The 17301-nt window shown below is 32.6% G+C and overlaps 2 protein-coding genes across 6 annotated transcripts; both read left to right on the top strand.

Moving 5' to 3' along the window:
• Nucleotides 1–875: 875 nt before the first annotated feature.
• On the top strand, nucleotides 876–2861 carry LOC133795580 (putative F-box/FBD/LRR-repeat protein At4g13965). Its single transcript, XM_062233034.1, has 3 exons — nucleotides 876–1133; nucleotides 1225–2103; nucleotides 2245–2861. Exons 1-3 carry the CDS (start codon nucleotides 876–878, stop codon nucleotides 2416–2418), a joined length of 1311 nt encoding a protein of 436 aa, XP_062089018.1. The 3' UTR covers nucleotides 2419–2861.
• Nucleotides 2862–6959: 4098 nt separating this feature from the next.
• On the top strand, nucleotides 6960–10787 carry LOC133797722 (FBD-associated F-box protein At2g26860-like). Of its 5 annotated transcripts, XM_062235739.1 has the most exons (4): nucleotides 6960–7119; nucleotides 7308–8608; nucleotides 9203–9282; nucleotides 10240–10787. In XM_062235739.1, the coding sequence occupies exons 2-3, from the start codon at nucleotides 7349–7351 to the stop codon at nucleotides 9245–9247; spliced, it is 1305 nt and encodes a 434-aa protein (XP_062091723.1). In that variant the 5' UTR covers nucleotides 6960–7119; nucleotides 7308–7348; the 3' UTR covers nucleotides 9248–9282; nucleotides 10240–10787. The 5 variants fall into 5 exon arrangements, with proteins under 5 accessions (XP_062091723.1, XP_062091722.1, XP_062091721.1 ...); XM_062235738.1 differs by having other exon boundaries at nucleotides 9203–10787; XM_062235737.1 differs by lacking the exon at nucleotides 10240–10787 and having other exon boundaries at nucleotides 6963–7119; nucleotides 7318–8608; nucleotides 8742–9621.
• The last annotated feature ends 6514 nt before the right edge of the window (nucleotides 10788–17301 follow it).

Here is a 17301-nt window from a genome sequence, read left to right as displayed (position 1 = left end):
ACAATATACACGGTCATAAAAAAAATCGCGCCGAAAACTATTCAAAGGTTGAGAAACACAAAAGAGCCTTACGGTGGAGCTCTTTTTAAAGGCCCTACGAAATAAATTTCCTATACTTTATTATTTATAGGTAAATATAATAATAAAATAACAAAGTTAAAAGTCTAGCATTAGCATTTAATTGATAGGTAAAATTTTAATAAAATAATAAAAAATAAATTAAAAAGTGTAGTATTTATGATTATGCAATCCAAAATATTAATTTCACTAAATTTGTAACAAGTGTCAAATTTATCAGAACTTTTGTTACAATTTTTTTTTTTTTTTGTTATGGAGTGAGATATATTTGATTTGAGCAATACATCACCAATTATATTTGAGCAATCCATCATCAATTGGCGCTACAACTAGATGCTATAAGAATACTTGTTGCTTGATGGGCCATTTTCTTGGACACAGCATCAGAAGTACACGTCCCTTCGTCGGCCTTTTTCTTCTGTTGCACTCTCAAATCTCACTCAATAGTAATACTTTCTCTCAGTTGTTTTATTACTTTCTTTCTTAAGAAACCCTTTCCCACTTAGCCCAGCTCTCAACACAATCCTTCGACTCTAAACTTTCTGGTTGAAGACAGAGAAAACTTCTGCAGCTACAAGTAAGTATGAACGAATCTGGCTTCTTTTATTTTATTTTTTTAATCGCAAATTTAGTTTTGGAATTGGAGTCCATTTATCGCAAGTAATCAAGGAAAAATTAATTGATGAATTATCTGTTTTTCTTTTCCATTTCTAGTTAGTTACAGTCCACAATCCACTTGGGGTTGTTTTTAACTTATGGCTGAAATGGGGAAAAAAAGAGTTAAAACGACTACATCAATGGCTGATGAAGATAGAATCTCGAAACTACCTGATACAGTAATCGTACACATTTTGTCCTTTCTGCCCACTGTGGATGTTGTTCGGACATGCATCCTTTCAAGGCGTTGGAAGTTCATGTGGTTTTCAGTTCCCACTCTCTCTTTCTCTGATACTAGTGCTGATTTTCAATCGCCAGACGGCCTAGAAAAGTTCTACAAATATGTGGATGATTGTCTCGAACACCGAAGGAGAATTATGTATTATTTCGTCGATTCAGTCATTACTAGTTTTAAGCTTGAGATGAGGAATTTCTATCGATCAAGCAAGTCTGCCCACCTAGATAAATGGTTAGCTTTTTCACTTTAAGAATAAAGTGAAGGAAATAAATCTTTGCTTGAGTTTTAGCTGCGAAGATGGTGTTAATTACTATTGGTTACCTGAAACAGTAGTCAACGCAAGAGGTTTGACTATTTTGGAGTTGGAAGGGTTAGATTTGGATGCTACCTATTCAATTGGACTTCCAGCATTGAAAACTCTGTCGATGAAAAACTTTTTCTTTCTAAGTATCGGAAAGGTTGATTTGGTATCTAAGTTTTTGTTGGGTTGTCCTTCCCTTGAGAAATTGATGTTAGATTTGGGTGGTAACATGGGTAGTATTGGTGATCTCCGTTTACAAAGTTCAAGCCTCAAGTTCATTAAAATTGAAAATGATGGAAGTGCATATGCAGTACCTTTTCAAGTTGAAGCCATAAATCTCGAGTCTTTGGTACTAAATGGACCTATTTTTGAAATCTCAAATCTTTCTACATGCAAGGCAATTAGAAATCTCTCACTAACTTTTAATAGTAGTATTACTATTAAAGACCCGTCATCACTAGAGTATCTCATTTCAAATCTTCCTCTCCTTGAGGATTTGACTTTGGAGAACTGCTATGAATTGAAGTTGGAGCACATTAAGATCTTGAATCAACAATTGAAAAGTTTCCATTTGAAGAATAAGGATGCTAAATATGATCATGGAATGAACATTATAATTGAATCAGCTCCAAAATTAACAACCTTTTGTTATGAAGGTAATGTCAACCTCAGCATATCAACGAAGTCCTCTAATTTATTGAATGGAAAATTCGTGATTTCTAATCTGCATGAGAACTATGACCCAAATTGGTTTACGAGTATGATGATTTTTCTTCTAAATCTCAATTGCTCTTGGAATATTGTAACTCTGCATGTGCACTCAGATAAGGTACGTTCAATACTTGTTTTGTTTTTAATTTCATTATTTCTCTTGATTTATTATTTGGCTTTATTTTAAGTTAGTATTATTAGTCTATTTAACTGATATTGATATGTTTTTTCGTTTTCTTAAATCTATACATACATGAAGGATCTCATTTTGTCAGAAAATTTTAAAAAGATATGTCGTTCTCCCTTGCTTAATTGGAAGCATCTCAGAGTTATTACTGATAAACCAGAGAGAGAATCAAACCTGAAGGATTCTTTGATGTGGATTTCACCCTCTCTAGAAACATTATCTATTAATGGAAAGGTCATACTTTAGTTGTTACTGCTGATTATGAGCAGGAATGATGATGTTTCATTTGTTTTCTTTCCTAATTGCTACTTTCGATCTTTTGAGATTGTATTTACTTTATCACTAACTTAGTATGAATGAGTTTTGACTACTTTGCATAAGAATGTGATATTTTTCCTTTCTTGCATATTTGTTTCTAAATAGAATACTATTATTAATATTATAGATTTATTTTTCTATCTTCTTGCAATTTTTACAAATTTACAAATAACTTGACCTCACACTGGTAGAATTGTTAATGAGGTATATAGTTTAGCTGAACTCATCTAATTTGATAAATGGAAACTTTAAACTTAATGCGCAACCTAGGTCAGGTCTGCATATTTTCTCACATAAGGTAATGCCAATTAGTTATCTTATTATATAATGGGTTACTTCAATTTGATATCACTAATTTACATCTAAAACAATTATTTCACTTATATTGATATTTTATGCGTTTTCGTTAATCTTTACATGGTTCTCATATTGAGTGAATCGGACTTGAGTCATGCCTTGTCTATCAACACATGTAATGTTAACCTAATTTGGGTGCTTGCTAAAAAGATAGGGTAATTATTTAATGATAACCTAATTAACACATGTTTTTAATGGCTGAACTGGTTTTAGACAATGGCATGAGTCTTTCAAGGTGGTGAATCTATCAGCTTCAAAAACCATGATTTTGTGTCTTCTTTTCTAATTGGTTTCAATTTCACTTTGAGCAAAGGTTAAGTTTCTACATATCTAAAGCCATTTGCATGGCCTCTAAATTAACTGCCTCAGCTGGGGAATTCGGAAAGAAACATGTTCGAATTTGATTGTGACTGGAATTTGTTTAACCACTCTTCAATCTCTTGGCTTCCTTCTTTTCCTGATGCTGACCTGCACCAGTAGTCATAATCAGTATTATATGAGAAAAACAATAACCATGTCCATGTTGTCCACATTAGATGTGATCAATGATTTGAGCAAAGCTCTCCTGAACTATTAGCTCACACATATGTAACTAACCTTCTACCACAATCTTTAGTGACTTAGCCTTAATGCTTGTTAGTCCCATCTGTATCTCTGTTATTCCATTGCTTGTCTTAACTATAGTTGTTATATTGTCAATATTCTGTTACTGGCTCACTCATCTATTTTGTTGCTTGTTTATATAAGCCTATTTATGCTGGGAATATAACTTAATTATGCTGACCTTTACAAAGCATAGTATTTCACTCTGTTTTATTCATACTCTGTGAAGCTCTAGTTACATTCCATTGAAAACGGGTGGCAAGCTGCTTCGAGGGGTAGCCTTTGTAATCATATCTGTACATAATCGATCATTTGTTTCGTTTTGGTATTGGTATTGGTGACTCGTATTTTTAGTGGCTGTGTCATTCATAAACGCTTTTGTTTTATCAATAAATATTACTTCGTATATTTGTAAAATAAGATAAATATAGAAGGTGGTATGTTTGAGTGTACTGTACCTGTGTCTTTCTTGTTTATTGGTCACTAGGTTTTGTTTTTTTTTTTTCTTAAAAAAAACTTTAAACAGTTACTCACTTAACTTCTTGACTCTTGCACCATGTTTGGTAGGAAGGAGGAGATAGGATGGATGAAGAGTTTATGTAGGATAGAGATTATGGTATCGAGAGGATAGTAACTTTCTTTCCTTTATGTTGTTTGATGTTTGGTATGAGATATGAAGTTGGAAGGATAGAGAGGAAAATAATTATTTAAATTACCCCATTATCTTTTGTAACATAAATATTTGTTAATTTTTTAAAAGGATAATAATGATATTTTACATATTTTGGTTATTTTTTTCTTAAATCCTTCTAAAAAAAAAGAGGATTGAATTTTAATAGTTTGGAGGGAGAAGGTCTCTCTCCATCTCTCCTACCCCTTTATCTCTCCCTCTTACCATATCTCTCCCTCTTAACAAGGGAAATAAAAGAATTTGCAACCAAAATATGTAAAAAATTAAGGAAAAAAAATTGGAAAAAAAGATGAATATATTCTCCCCAAAATATTATTCTTATATTTTGTGTAATGAATAAAAATTCTACACATCATTGAGATATTTTCTTATCAAATGGTTCGGTAACTACAATATATATTAAAAAAAAGGAAATTACTTTTTGACCTCCTTAATTTAACAATTGCCAAGTTTAATCTTATATTTTCACAAAAAACTAAAAATAAATTTTGTTAATAGAAATAGTAAAAAATATCCCTTTCTCTTGTTTCTAGTCAATTTTTTATTATAAAAAACAAAAATAAATTCTCACTTAAATTTTATTAATATTTTTATATATTTTTTTGTGTAAATAATTTATAAAATTCATTAAATTTTAAATAAATTAAAACCCAAAGTAAAAAAAAAAGTAACACTAAATCTTTTTTTAATTTTATTTAATTACTTTTATATTTTATTAATTAATTATATTTATATTTTATAAAATATTATAAATATATTTATGCATAAAAAATGTCAAATATATTTTTTATTTGTTTTAATTTTAGATTTCATTTAAAAAAAAATATATGTAGTAATTTATTATGAGTTGTTAGATTGTAGAAATTATATATTTTTGGACCTTGTATTTTGTCTCATTACCTATTTAGACCCTATGTTTTGACAAATTATTTTTTAGATCTCGTTCATAAATAGTTCATAAAACTAACAATTTAGAATAAAAGTACAATTATTTTGTCTAATAATTGTGTTGTTATATTCAATTTTTTTTTTATCAGAGTTTGGTTTAGGGGTCTTTTAGAACCATTTTACAAAATATAAAGTCCAAAAGATAATTTATCAAAACATAAAATTCAAAGGTACAAAAATGTATAAACTTTAGATTATATATAAAGAGTTTATAATTAGATTATTATGAGTTGTTGTACATGGAAGGAAGAAGTCATATTATTATGAGCTGTCAATGTATATTAAAAAAAAATATTTTTTATACATCATAAACTCAAATAAGACTAAACTTTAATTAAAAAAAAACACACATATTTAATAATAACATCATCAATAGAAAAAAAGTAACTTTATTTTGAGGGTATTGACAAAAAATGTTCACTTTCATCTATGTTAAAAAGAACATTCTTATTTTTTTTAGTTACTACTATATTTTACATATAGTCAATATATATCATAATATAGCTTCTAATTTTATACACGTAAATAAAATTCCTCATTAAATTTTTTATATGTAGTGCAATGTAATGCACATAATTATTGTTATTTGACACCTTAAGATGCTTAGCACCACAAGAGGTGACATCCTATAACTGGTTAACGATACTCTATAATAATTATTAAATTAAAATGCGTAAGACCTAATATTAGATTTCATCAATATCGATCTCCTGCCCTCTTATGGTGTTGCACACCAATAATACCCCTTAACAATTCTTTAATTACATAATGATCACAATCTTTAAAGTATATTAATATATGTATATCATATAATTATAGTATTAATTTTAAACATCTTGTTGTACCTATTTTATAGAACATTTATATAGATACCATATAAGTACAAGTATCCAAGAACATATTTATATAGATACCATGTAAGTACAAGTATCCAAGATTTGAATTTTCAATTAATATCTTTTCGAAACCAATATTAAACATTAATGTATAGAACAAATAGTAAATAGGGCATATATTTGGAGCTAGTACCCACTTCTCACTTCCATTATGATTTTTATGGGTTAGAAATAGATGCCATAAATACTAATAAAAACACAAGAATAAATTAAATTTATTTTTCAATTGCAACAACTTTGTTATTTCTAAGTTATTGCTTATTGGTAAGAAGCATATTTAAGTATATTTTTGTTGGGATGAATTCTATATAGTTATGAATGCTGAAAATAACATGACTTTTGTCTATATTGGCAAGTTATTATCTACTCACAAAGATTTGATAACAATTTGAAATAATAAATCATAATTTCATACAATTTGAAGTAAATGTTTTATGAATAAAAGTTATTCCAAAATATAAAGTAATGATTTAATGTATTGCGAATTTCTATGGCAGTGGCTAGAAAAAGAGCTCTATTGGTGATGTTCTTTTGTCTTATCAACTTGTGAACAGTTTTTGATGCGATTTTTTTTTATGACTGTGTATATTTTAATTATTTAGAGCATCTTAAAAACTTTCAGAAAATTATGAATAATTTACCGTATCGAAAACTAATTTAAAAACAAGTTATTACACGTGTGCTAATTTTTTTATATGCGTGGAAAACAACATATTTAGAGGTAATTTTCGGCACTGTAAATTATTCAGAATTTTTTAAAAATTTATAAAATATTATAAATAACTACAATATACACGATTATAAAAAAAATCGTGCAAAAAATTGTTAATAGGTTGAGAACATAAAAGAACCCCACCCGTGTAAGTGCTCTCACATGAGGTATTTGTATAACCATGCTATACATCTGATCTATTTCTTAAATTTAAAAAAAAAATTATTCTATCAACATAGGCCCCTAAAATTCTATATGTGGGCCTCACTTCGTCGGCCTTTTCTTCTGTTACACTCTCAAATCTCACTCAGTAGTAATTCTCTCTCCGTTGTTCTAGTCCTCTCCTTCGTGACAAACCCTCTCCCGCTTAGCCAAGCCCTCAATCCTTTGATTCTGTACAGAGAAAACTTCTGCAGCTACAAGTAAGTATAAACGAATCTGACTTTTTTTTAATTGTTTAAATTAATTGAATTAGAAATTTGGTTTTGGAATTGGAGTCCGTTTATTTTCTCTTGATCATCGTAAGTCTTTGAAATATTCAACATCTAGTATTATAGGAATCAAAGCAAAATTAATTGATGAATGATCTGTTTTTCTTTTCCATTTCTAGTTAGTTACAGTCCACAATCCACTTGGGGTTGTTTTTAACTTATGGCTGAAATGGGGAAAAAAAGAGTTAAAACGACTACATCAATGGCTGATGAAGATAGAATTTCGAAACTACCTGATACAGTAATTGTACACATTTTGTCGTTTCTACCTACTGTGGATGTTGTTCGGACATGTATCCTTTCAAGGCGTTGGAAATTCATGTGGTTTTCAGTTCCCACTCTCTCTTTCTCTGATGCTACTGCTGATTTTCAATGGCCAGGGGCCCTAGAAAAGTTCTACAAATATGTCGATAATTGTTTGGAAAACCGTAGGAGAATTATGTATTATATCGTCGATTCAGCAGTCATAACTCGTTTTAAGCTTGAGATGAGGTATTTCTATCAAACAAGCAGGTCTGTCCTCATAGATAAATGGCTAGCTTTTGCAATTAAGAATAGAGTCAAGGAATTATATCTTTCCTTGAATTTTTCCTTCGAGGATGATGTTACTTACTACTACTGGTTACCTGAAACAGTAGTCAACTCAAGATATTTGACTACTTTGGAGTTGGATGGGTTTGATTTGGATACTGCTTATTCAATTAGACTTCCAGCATTGAAAACATTGTCATTGAAAGATGTTGTCTTTGAAGAGAATAATGTGGTAGTGAAGTTTTTGTTGGGTTGCCCTTCCCTTGAAAAATTGGTGTTAAGTTCATCGTATTATAATTTTGTTGGTCATCCTCTCCGATTACAAAGTTTGAGCCTCAAGTTCATGAAAATTAAATACGATGGACTTGATGTAGTACCTCTTGAAGTTGAGGCCATGAAGCTTGAGACTTTGGTAGTAAAGGGATTGATCTTTGAAAACACAAAACTTTTGGCTTGCACGGCAATTAGAAATCTGTCACTATCTTTTGATTGCACTAATCAAGACACGTCATTATTAGAGTATGTCATTTCAAAGCTTCCTCTCCTTGAGAATTTGACTTTGAAGAACTGCTATTATTTGAAGGTTGAACATATTAAAATCTCGAATCAACAGTTGAAAATTTTGAATTTGAAGAATAAGTATAGTTACGAAAAGGACTATGGAATGAACTTCATAATTGAATCAGCTCCAAAATTAGTATCTGTTTGTTATGAAGGCAATACCAATTTCAGTATAACTATGGAGCCATCTAATTTGTTGAAAGGAAAATTTGTAATTCTTAAACAGCATGAGAATTATGACGCAAATTGGTTTACCAAAATGATGAATTTGTTTCTGAATCTCAATTGTTCTTGGAATGTTGTAACTCTGCATGTTCCTTCAGATAAGGTATGTTCATTATTTGTCTCTTTATTTAATTACTTCTCTTGTTAGAGTCTGCAATATTATTTCAATTTCATATTATTAATCTATACATTGAATATTGATATGCTTATTTATTTTCTTAAATCTATATATATAGGCTCTCATCTTGCCAGAAGATTTCAAAAGAATATGTCGTCGTCCCTTACTTAATTGGAAGCATCTCAGAATTATTACTGATTATAAACCTATGAGAGAATCAGACTTGAAAGATACTTTGATGTGGATATTACCTTCTTTAGAAACACTATCTATTAATGAAAATGGTGTACTTTAGTTGTAACTGCTGATTATGAGCATAAATATGGTCTTTTTCTGTTTTCTTTGCTAATTGTTACTTAGTTTTTTTGAGATTGTATTTTCTTTATCAGTAGCTTATTCCTAATGCATTTGACTACTTTGAATAGGAATGTGATATTTTTTTTACACATGTTTGCTTGTGAATGAGTAAATAAGATACCATAGATATTATAGATTTATTTTGCTATCTTGTTATAACTTTTACAAGTTTACAAACCTGTCCTCAGTCTAGTAGAACTCTTAATAAGGTTCATAATTTAGCTGGACTCATCTAATTTGCTGAGTGGAAACTACAAAACTTCATGAGCAATCTAGATCAGGCTGCATATTGCTGAGTTAAGGTATGCCGAATAATTGTCTTTTTAATTATTTTTCACTTTTATTTTAATATTTATTATACGGTGGGTTACTTCGGTTTAATATCTTATATACGATAATAGTTATCTCACTTATTGTTATTTTATGCATTTTCTGGATCTGTTGCTCTTCCCTGCTTAGTTTTAGGCATCTCAAGTTTATAACTTGAGTAATGCCTTGTATGTTAATCATATCTATGACAAATTTAATTTAATTTAAAATGTGTTAGTACACTACTTTTGGGGTTAATGAATCTGCTAGTTGCTACTGATATCTCTACAGAGAACGATGCTGCTTGATGACATAATTTATTGAACTCGGTATGTTAAAATGTTTAAATTTAAAGATAATCCCACAAAATTGATCAAAATCAGCAAAAATGAATTTAACTCGCACAAATTTAGAAAATAATGGACAAAATCTCCATGGAAATAAATTATGTAAACAAGATTTTTGCACAGTAAAAAGTTATTCAATATAAATAGGAGAAAAAGAAAAACTTGGAAAATAAATCTTAACAAGGATGAAAATCAAAAGATAGAATAGAAAAGATGGTTGTGCTTGTAGCATTTAAATATCACAGTAAACATTTTGATTTCAATTAGGTTCTTGTCTTGTGTTACTTATTGGCCCAAATCATTTTAAAAATTATTAATAAAAGGAGTTTTTTTCATTTTAAAATTATCATGGGAGTTTTGACACATTGTAGATGCTTGAAGAATCAATATTTCCTTGTCCACCTTGTGTATCATGCACTTTGGGGTTGTGATTGACTAGCGTCGATCAGGAAGTGTTTTCAAGAATAAGTGGTATCTTTCCCTTTCCCTGTACATGTTGGTTTTTAAATCTTTATGGTGGACTTGGTTGAATGTTTAACAAGAGATCAGCTTGAGAAGTTTCTAATTATGCTTTGGAGAATCTGATTTAAAAGAAACAAGCAGGTTAATGAAGGGATGATTCTCCTTGTTGATATGGTTGTTGAATGGGCTTTCAACTACTTGGAGCAATTTAGACAAGCTAATGTTTCAAGGGACGTGGGAGCTATTCATGGAGCTTCGACTTCAGCTGATGTGCGTCCCGGTTGGACTCTGCACCAACTCCAAATGCTTTTAAGATTAATACAGATGCAGCCTTCAATGCCAGCACAGGGAAGGTGGGACTTGGTATGGTTATTAGAGATTCTCATAGCAATGTTCATGCCTCTTTGATATGGCCTCTTAACAGTACGTTTAGCCCTGTTGTTGCTGAAGCTTTTTGCAATTCTTCATAGCCTTAAGTTATGAAGGAGCTTGGGCTATAGAAGTACACTGTTAGAGTCTGATTGTCTCATGGTAATTCAAACCATTCAGAATAAAACTTAAGCATGTTCTTATCTAGGCAATTTATTAGTGATATTATTCTAATTTGTAATGATTTTTTTTAGATCTCTCTCCACGCATTGGCAAAACTAGCATTTTCGTCGGAATATAAATATAGTGGCCTGGCTACCTATTTGTATTGCCTCTATTATTTAGGTTGACTTCTAGTTTATGAAGAAGCTATTCATTTGAAGAAAGAATAACAAATACGACAAATCATCTATCCAATGAGCAATAAAACGAGATATTACTTCAAAAGATAGACTCAAAAGTCATTATAAAGGTTACTTTTTGCCCATGTAGATGTTACTTGATTTCGTTCACAAGTTTTTCTAGTAAGAGCCAACACGACAGGGAAAAAGTGTTGGATATCCCCAACATTTTCAAAGAGAATCAAATGTGATCCTAAATAGCATATATAGCATCTCTAGAATCGTTTTTGACACAATGTATCTTAATACCCTTAGTATATCACCAAGCCTCCAAACACCCCAAAAGTTCAGCAGTAAGAGGAGGTTGAACCGAATGTGCATTAACAGAGAGAAAGTGAATCACTTTACCACAGCTACCCCAACATCAACATTGAGTTTGAAATGAGACCACTTAGGAGGTTTCCACAATGAATGTCGCCTATCACTTCTTTGAGACGAAATGTTGGGTCCTTGATATTCCAAGCTACTGTCACCCAAGTCGTTGGTGATGGTTGAGGGGTTTAATTCAACAAATAAATTTATTTGACTCAATAGCTGGATAAAAAGATCAAATGAGATATTAAAAGCAAATTAATTATGATGAAGCAAAATCATTAATGCATTCTTTAGTTTTTTCCTACATTAGTCAAATCTCCACTGGTAAAAATACTATTGGTTGCCAAGAGTACATTATATATAAAAAAATATTAATTTTTCTTTTTAAAAAAAGAGAAGGCAATGTTGCTTGGTAGTGGCAACGTTGCCAATGTCTCTCACAATATATATTATTTTTCAGCAGTTACGTTGGCATTAATCTGACAAAAGTCAGTTAAGCTACTCATGTGGCTACTACATTAAAGTTGCTCTAAGAGTAACAACAATATGAGCAACTCTAGTAGCTTAAGAGACCCTATTTTAGTTTTGTTTTAATAAATCTAACAAATCAAAAAGGAGAAAGAAAAATAAAAAAAATAAAAAATAAGAAAGCAACGTTGCCTCTGCTGGGCAACATTGACTGTCTTCTTCTAATAAAAACCCCCCACCTCATCCACCTATCCTACCACCTGACAAGCCACTCTCCCAGCAACTCCCATTAGAGTTGCTCTAAGGGTCCTTTTTATAGGCTTTCCTTTCATACTCACCAAGATTGCCAACTACAATTTTAAACATATTTAAGTATTTAATTTGCACAAAAATATCTTTTGATCTTGTCATTGAGATATCTGATCCAATCTTTTCGTAACACCTTTCATAACTAGCATTGTCATCTCTATTGCTTGTCTTCTAATTTTATTTTCAAGAACCCACTTTTCTTAGGCCGTCTAATCTCTCTAATGGGCTTGAATTCGCCACAAATGACGATTAGACCGGACCTAAAAAAGGGCAGAAACTCAAGTTCACGAGCCACCTCCTCTACTCTCACATTGTTCCTTTCAAATCAAAGCAACCACACCATATAAACCCAGTACTCAAGATCATTCTTCGACAACATGGAGAAAGCCTCAGGGAGTATATCCTAAGTGGCCAATCACACACAACCAATTCGAACCAAGGGGTGAGCTCCCAACACAATTGAATAAGGGCATTCGAAAAATGCATGAGTAATTGTCTCGCCCCCAATCTCTGCACCAGAAACAACTATAAGGCACCTTGATCGCTATGAACCCAAGGGCATGAGTTATGGGAATTATCCCATGAGATACCGTTAGTAAAAAGATTTTGGTTTTGGATAAGGTATGTAAACTCTAAAGTCCATTCCACCACAAAGGTAAGGAACCTGAAGAGGACGAAGAGACATTGTTAACAACATCCATTATATCTTGTATCTCGACCATATAGTATATTGCTTCTTACTATCAAAATGCCAACTCAACCTGTCCTTAAGGGAACGAATACTAGGATGAGTATTCAAGATAAGCTCACTATCGGTCCCCCCCCCCCCCCCCCCCCAAAGACATGTTTGACAAAATCTTTGTTCCATCGTCTAAGATTGTTCACAATGAAATCCAAGACAATCTAACTATGTGACCAACTCAGTTGGATAGTGATGGTGGTTCGAAAGATAGACTAACATGGCAGTTGGCAAGAATCATGGTGCTGCATCTAAAACCAATTGGTTTTTTGATGGAGCACTATGATTCTTGTCATGGTATCATGAGCTAATTCCTTAGAGGGCATTCGATCCACTTCGATTCAAAAAGTGAGCCAACTTTAAAAAAACGCTTGAGATTCGCATAGTGTAATAAGACACTTTAGATCCAAATAATGAGCTAAGTCGCACGAGATTCGCATAGTGCAAAAAAACACTTGAGATCCAAAAAAAATAAGCAAGCTGGAAAATGGTCACTTGTAATCTGGTGATTCAAGATTAGTGAGCGAAAAATCGCCACCATCTTGAGGGGATATTGGAGTATGGTGTCCCACATGGAATAAGAGTAAGAATATTGAGTCATTAATAAGAACATGAGTAACTTCACTAATCACCAATTGGTTTTTAGATGGAGCCCCATGATTTTGTCATGGTATCTTACACTTATTTCATGTGGGATACCATACTCCAATAGCAGCCAAGGATCTGATGAAGGATGAATACAAGAGTCCTTATCTACCTTCCACCACACCCCTAATTTAAGTGCCTCATCTTGAAATCCAAGTCCACCTTCCTTCTTTGGCAAACACAAGGCAACCCACCTTTACCAATACATATTATGGGTATTGTTCGTCGATGCTCATTAAGTAATTTGGAATGGCTAAGGCAACCACTTTTATAAGGATTTCCTTCCCACCCAATGACAATAGTATCATTTTCCAAACTTTGAGTTTTTTCTACTAATAAGAGAATGGAGACCTAAATACTTGGCATAATTATTATAGATATTCAAGCCCCAACAAGTTTTAAATAATGCTTCTAACATCATTCAGGTCATTCGGACAAAAGGTAAACTAGGACTTACTAAAGTCGATACATTGGCTCAAAGCTTGTTCATAGGTTCATAGGATATCCAAATGAGCACGACACTCTGTAGGATCTTAAACTTCTGTCTAGATGCATGCTTCATATTTTCATATACATAATATAAAATAAAAAACACCAAAACAAGCTCACATTTGAATAAACTCGTAAATACATAAATCAACATGAAGTACTTACGAAATACGTAGCGGAACAATGTATCATTCCTTTATATTCTCTATCCTTTTATCCTTTATGAATGCTAGGAATAGTCATTAATCCAAACTGCTTAGAACGATACCAACTTCTTCCAAGTCTTTCTCTAAAACAGGTCTAACAAAGTGTAGGCAAGTTCTCAACACGTAAGACAAAATTTCAGAGGGAGAGAGAGAGTGATGGGCGGCCAAACTTAGGGAATGGAGAGTCTAGGTTTTCTTTTTCTTTCACTTACCAAAAAGAATAAAGTTAAACACTTACTGAAAACCCACTACATCACATTCCTTATATAGGTAACTAAATGAGCTTTACTTTTATTTATTTTAATTAAAAACAATAAAATAAAATTAAAGAGCTTGGGCTCCCACATAACTAGTTGAACTCAATCTCTTTATCTTGAATTTAAATCTCAATTGAGTCAAATTCAAAACATTTTATTTATTTATCTTATAATTAATTAAATAAATAATTAAATCATTATTCAAATGAACTAATTATAATTAAAAAATTTATTTAATATTATTTATTTATATTTACGTCAATTTATCAATATTAATAAATTGACGTCAATCACGTTCTCACAAGTTTTAGGTTCACCATGAATCATTTCTATCTTTCCATAGGTTTCCTTAATTTTCAAAGGGATATAGCCAAACTTCTTTTTTCTTCCACACGTGAAGAAAGGACGCACAATATTGAAACTTTTGGAGAAAATGCTCATCAACCCACCCGTCAAAGCCACCCGACACCCATCCATTTTTTATCAAATTAAGGCATTCCTTATCTTGAAACTATCTCCATTCGAACCAAAAAATCCTCCCCCTCTTAAGACCTCAACGCACCAAGGGATATGATATAGATCAAGTAAGAAGGCTTGATGGCCCAAACCCCAAAATTCAAGATGGGAGAGTTTGAACTTAAGAAACGTAGAACACCAAAGATTTGTTGAAAATTACAGAGAAGATTTGAGAGAATATTTTGGATGGATGAGGCTTTTTATTTTAGTTATCAACTTGTTCTTTTTGGCTTGATACAAAATGGTGGGAGAACATCTTTATTTATAGGACTCCATAAATGATTCTAGATATAAAATTGAATGAATAGCTAGTAGATTATTCTAGAAAATTACCATCTCAATGAGAATTCTAGAAAATACAATAGTATTCAATATACTTACATGAAGATTCTAGAAACTCTAATAACTACAAGAACATTTTAGAAAGTAACCATAATAAATCAAGTTTAATATTTCAACAGGATCAACAACATCTCTATCCAAATGTTTAATAACATACATTGGTCGACCCTCCTCTACCGTTATTCCATGTAGAAGTATCACTGAAAAGCCAATATCCCACATACCACAATTGTTCAAAGTCCCTAGGAACTTACCCATAAAATCCAAACTTTTTAAAAAGTTCTCAAGTTTCTCAATATTTCAAAGGATAACATTAAAATCTCCCATAAGAAACTAATGAAGAGAAGATATACAATTGAGCCGACAGAAAAGTTCCCACACATGCCTCCTTTTGCAAGTGGGTGGGTTTCCATAGACACCCGTGAGCCTCCATTGGATACCATCATAGGGAGAGACAATACAATTTAGGTAACTCTTCGAATAGCTCAAGGTATCAACCACAAGGTTCACATTCTAAAAAATAATAAGACTGCCACTCCGACCAACACAATCAACATGAATTTCGTTGGAGAATTTCAACCTTGTTTTCAAGTGTTTCGCCCGCTTACCATGTGAAATATTATTCGTAAAAAGAACACTATATTGGGTTGTGAACTTCGAACAAGCCAACAGAGGTTGTTGAACGCCCTGGGGTTACCCAATCCCTTGGCATTCCAAGATAAGGTTTTCATAAAGAGCGGCGAGGTTGCTTTGCAACCTTCATCGATGGGGTGCCAAAGGCCCGTTCTAGGTAACTAGGGTCCCCGGATAAGGAAACTGAATTAATTCCCATAAAAATAGTTGAATACCGAATGTGCATTAACAGAGCGAAAGTGAATCACTTTACCACAACTACCCCAAACCACTACTCCAATCTCAACCAACTCCGATGTGAGCATAAAGCAACATCAACATTGAGTTTGAAATGATACCACTTAGGAGCTTTTGCAGCCCTGATGGAATCATTGTAGTATTTCTCATTAAACAGGGTCTGAAACTCTTCCCAACTCAGGGCATTAACATTTATGGTCTGGGATATAACTTCCCACCCTTATAAAGTCAAGGATGGTGGTAACCATGCTCATCCACTATTCTGCCTTAGCTGGATCTGCACTACCCTAAAAAGCCGGAGGGTGCTGTTTCCTGAACCTTTCATAAAGATGTTCCCATTTATTCTCAGCCTCTGACGGCTGCTCAACTGTTGGCACCGCTACAGGTGGTGCCTCTGGCAAGATGTTCCCTGCAGATTTCTTCTTCCTGCCTCGTTACTCTGTCTTGTAAATCAGCAAACAACTGCTACTAGTTTTTAGGAGCTGGCTGAGGGGTCTGACCCTGGTCATTATCCTGACCCTGTCTGTCATTCTGGCCCTGATCTTCCTGACTAGTTGATGATCCTATCTACCTTAGAAGCATACTATCAACTTATACCTTGCTGCAATAATGAATACGACTAGTTAGGTAGTGATAACTAAACCTCTTGCTGCCTCACGGTCCAAGATCACGCAGATACTCATCCATGTTCCACAATCATACTAACAAACATGTTGATTTATAAACATAGAAGTTAAAATTTAGCACTTAGCAATTAACAATTAACAATTAACGATGTTAATAAGCATGTTCTAGCAATATTCGTGCTAATAAGCACATTCTTGCTTATCATGCAGCAGTCAAGGGCCAACCCTATTAGTGTATCTTATGCATACAGGTGAAGCATTTATATTATATTTAAGCAGTTAAACACATAACCACATAAATAGTTACCGAACCATGAGTCGAGCTTGTCTTCAGTGGCAAGTGTACATGCCCAGCCAGTCTACAGGAACCCTAAACCTTGGCACGCTTTGATACCAAGTTGTAACGCCCTGTTAGCCAAGACCGTCACACTATGTACTTTAAATAGTGTTTAACTCGCTAAACGAGTCATTAGGCCATAAACGTGCATCTAAGTGTCATTAATGGGCCAGAGTGAAAATCTCGGTCAAAAGGAATGAATATATTTTATTAAAAATATTAAACTGTACATGGGATCCGATAAAAGTTTACAAAGTTGTTTACAATCCAAAATGGACATTACAGTTCAAAAGTTACAATCCGCCGACCTAAGC

Source organism: Humulus lupulus, chromosome 8 (assembly GCF_963169125.1).
Source record: "Humulus lupulus chromosome 8, drHumLupu1.1, whole genome shotgun sequence".
In the NCBI taxonomy this organism is placed as follows: Eukaryota; Viridiplantae; Streptophyta; class Magnoliopsida; order Rosales; family Cannabaceae; genus Humulus; species Humulus lupulus.
This window is presented reverse-complemented; position numbering and strand designations above follow the sequence as displayed.

Excerpts from the sequence above, each read along its gene's own strand:
- LOC133795580 (XM_062233034.1), top strand. The coding sequence starts at position 876 with ATGGCTGATGAAGATAGAATCTCGAAACTACCTGATACAGTAATCGTA. Across the intron at positions 1,134-1,224 it reads TGTATTATTTCGTCGATTCA|AATAAAGTGAAGGAAATAAA; the intron begins GTCATTACTAGT and ends TTTCACTTTAAG. Across the intron at positions 2,104-2,244 it reads TGCATGTGCACTCAGATAAG|GATCTCATTTTGTCAGAAAA; the intron begins GTACGTTCAATA and ends ACATACATGAAG.
- LOC133797722 (XM_062235737.1), top strand. The coding sequence starts at position 7,349 with ATGGCTGAAATGGGGAAAAAAAGAGTTAAAACGACTACATCAATGGCT. Across the intron at positions 8,609-8,741 it reads TGCATGTTCCTTCAGATAAG|GCTCTCATCTTGCCAGAAGA; the intron begins GTATGTTCATTA and ends CTATATATATAG.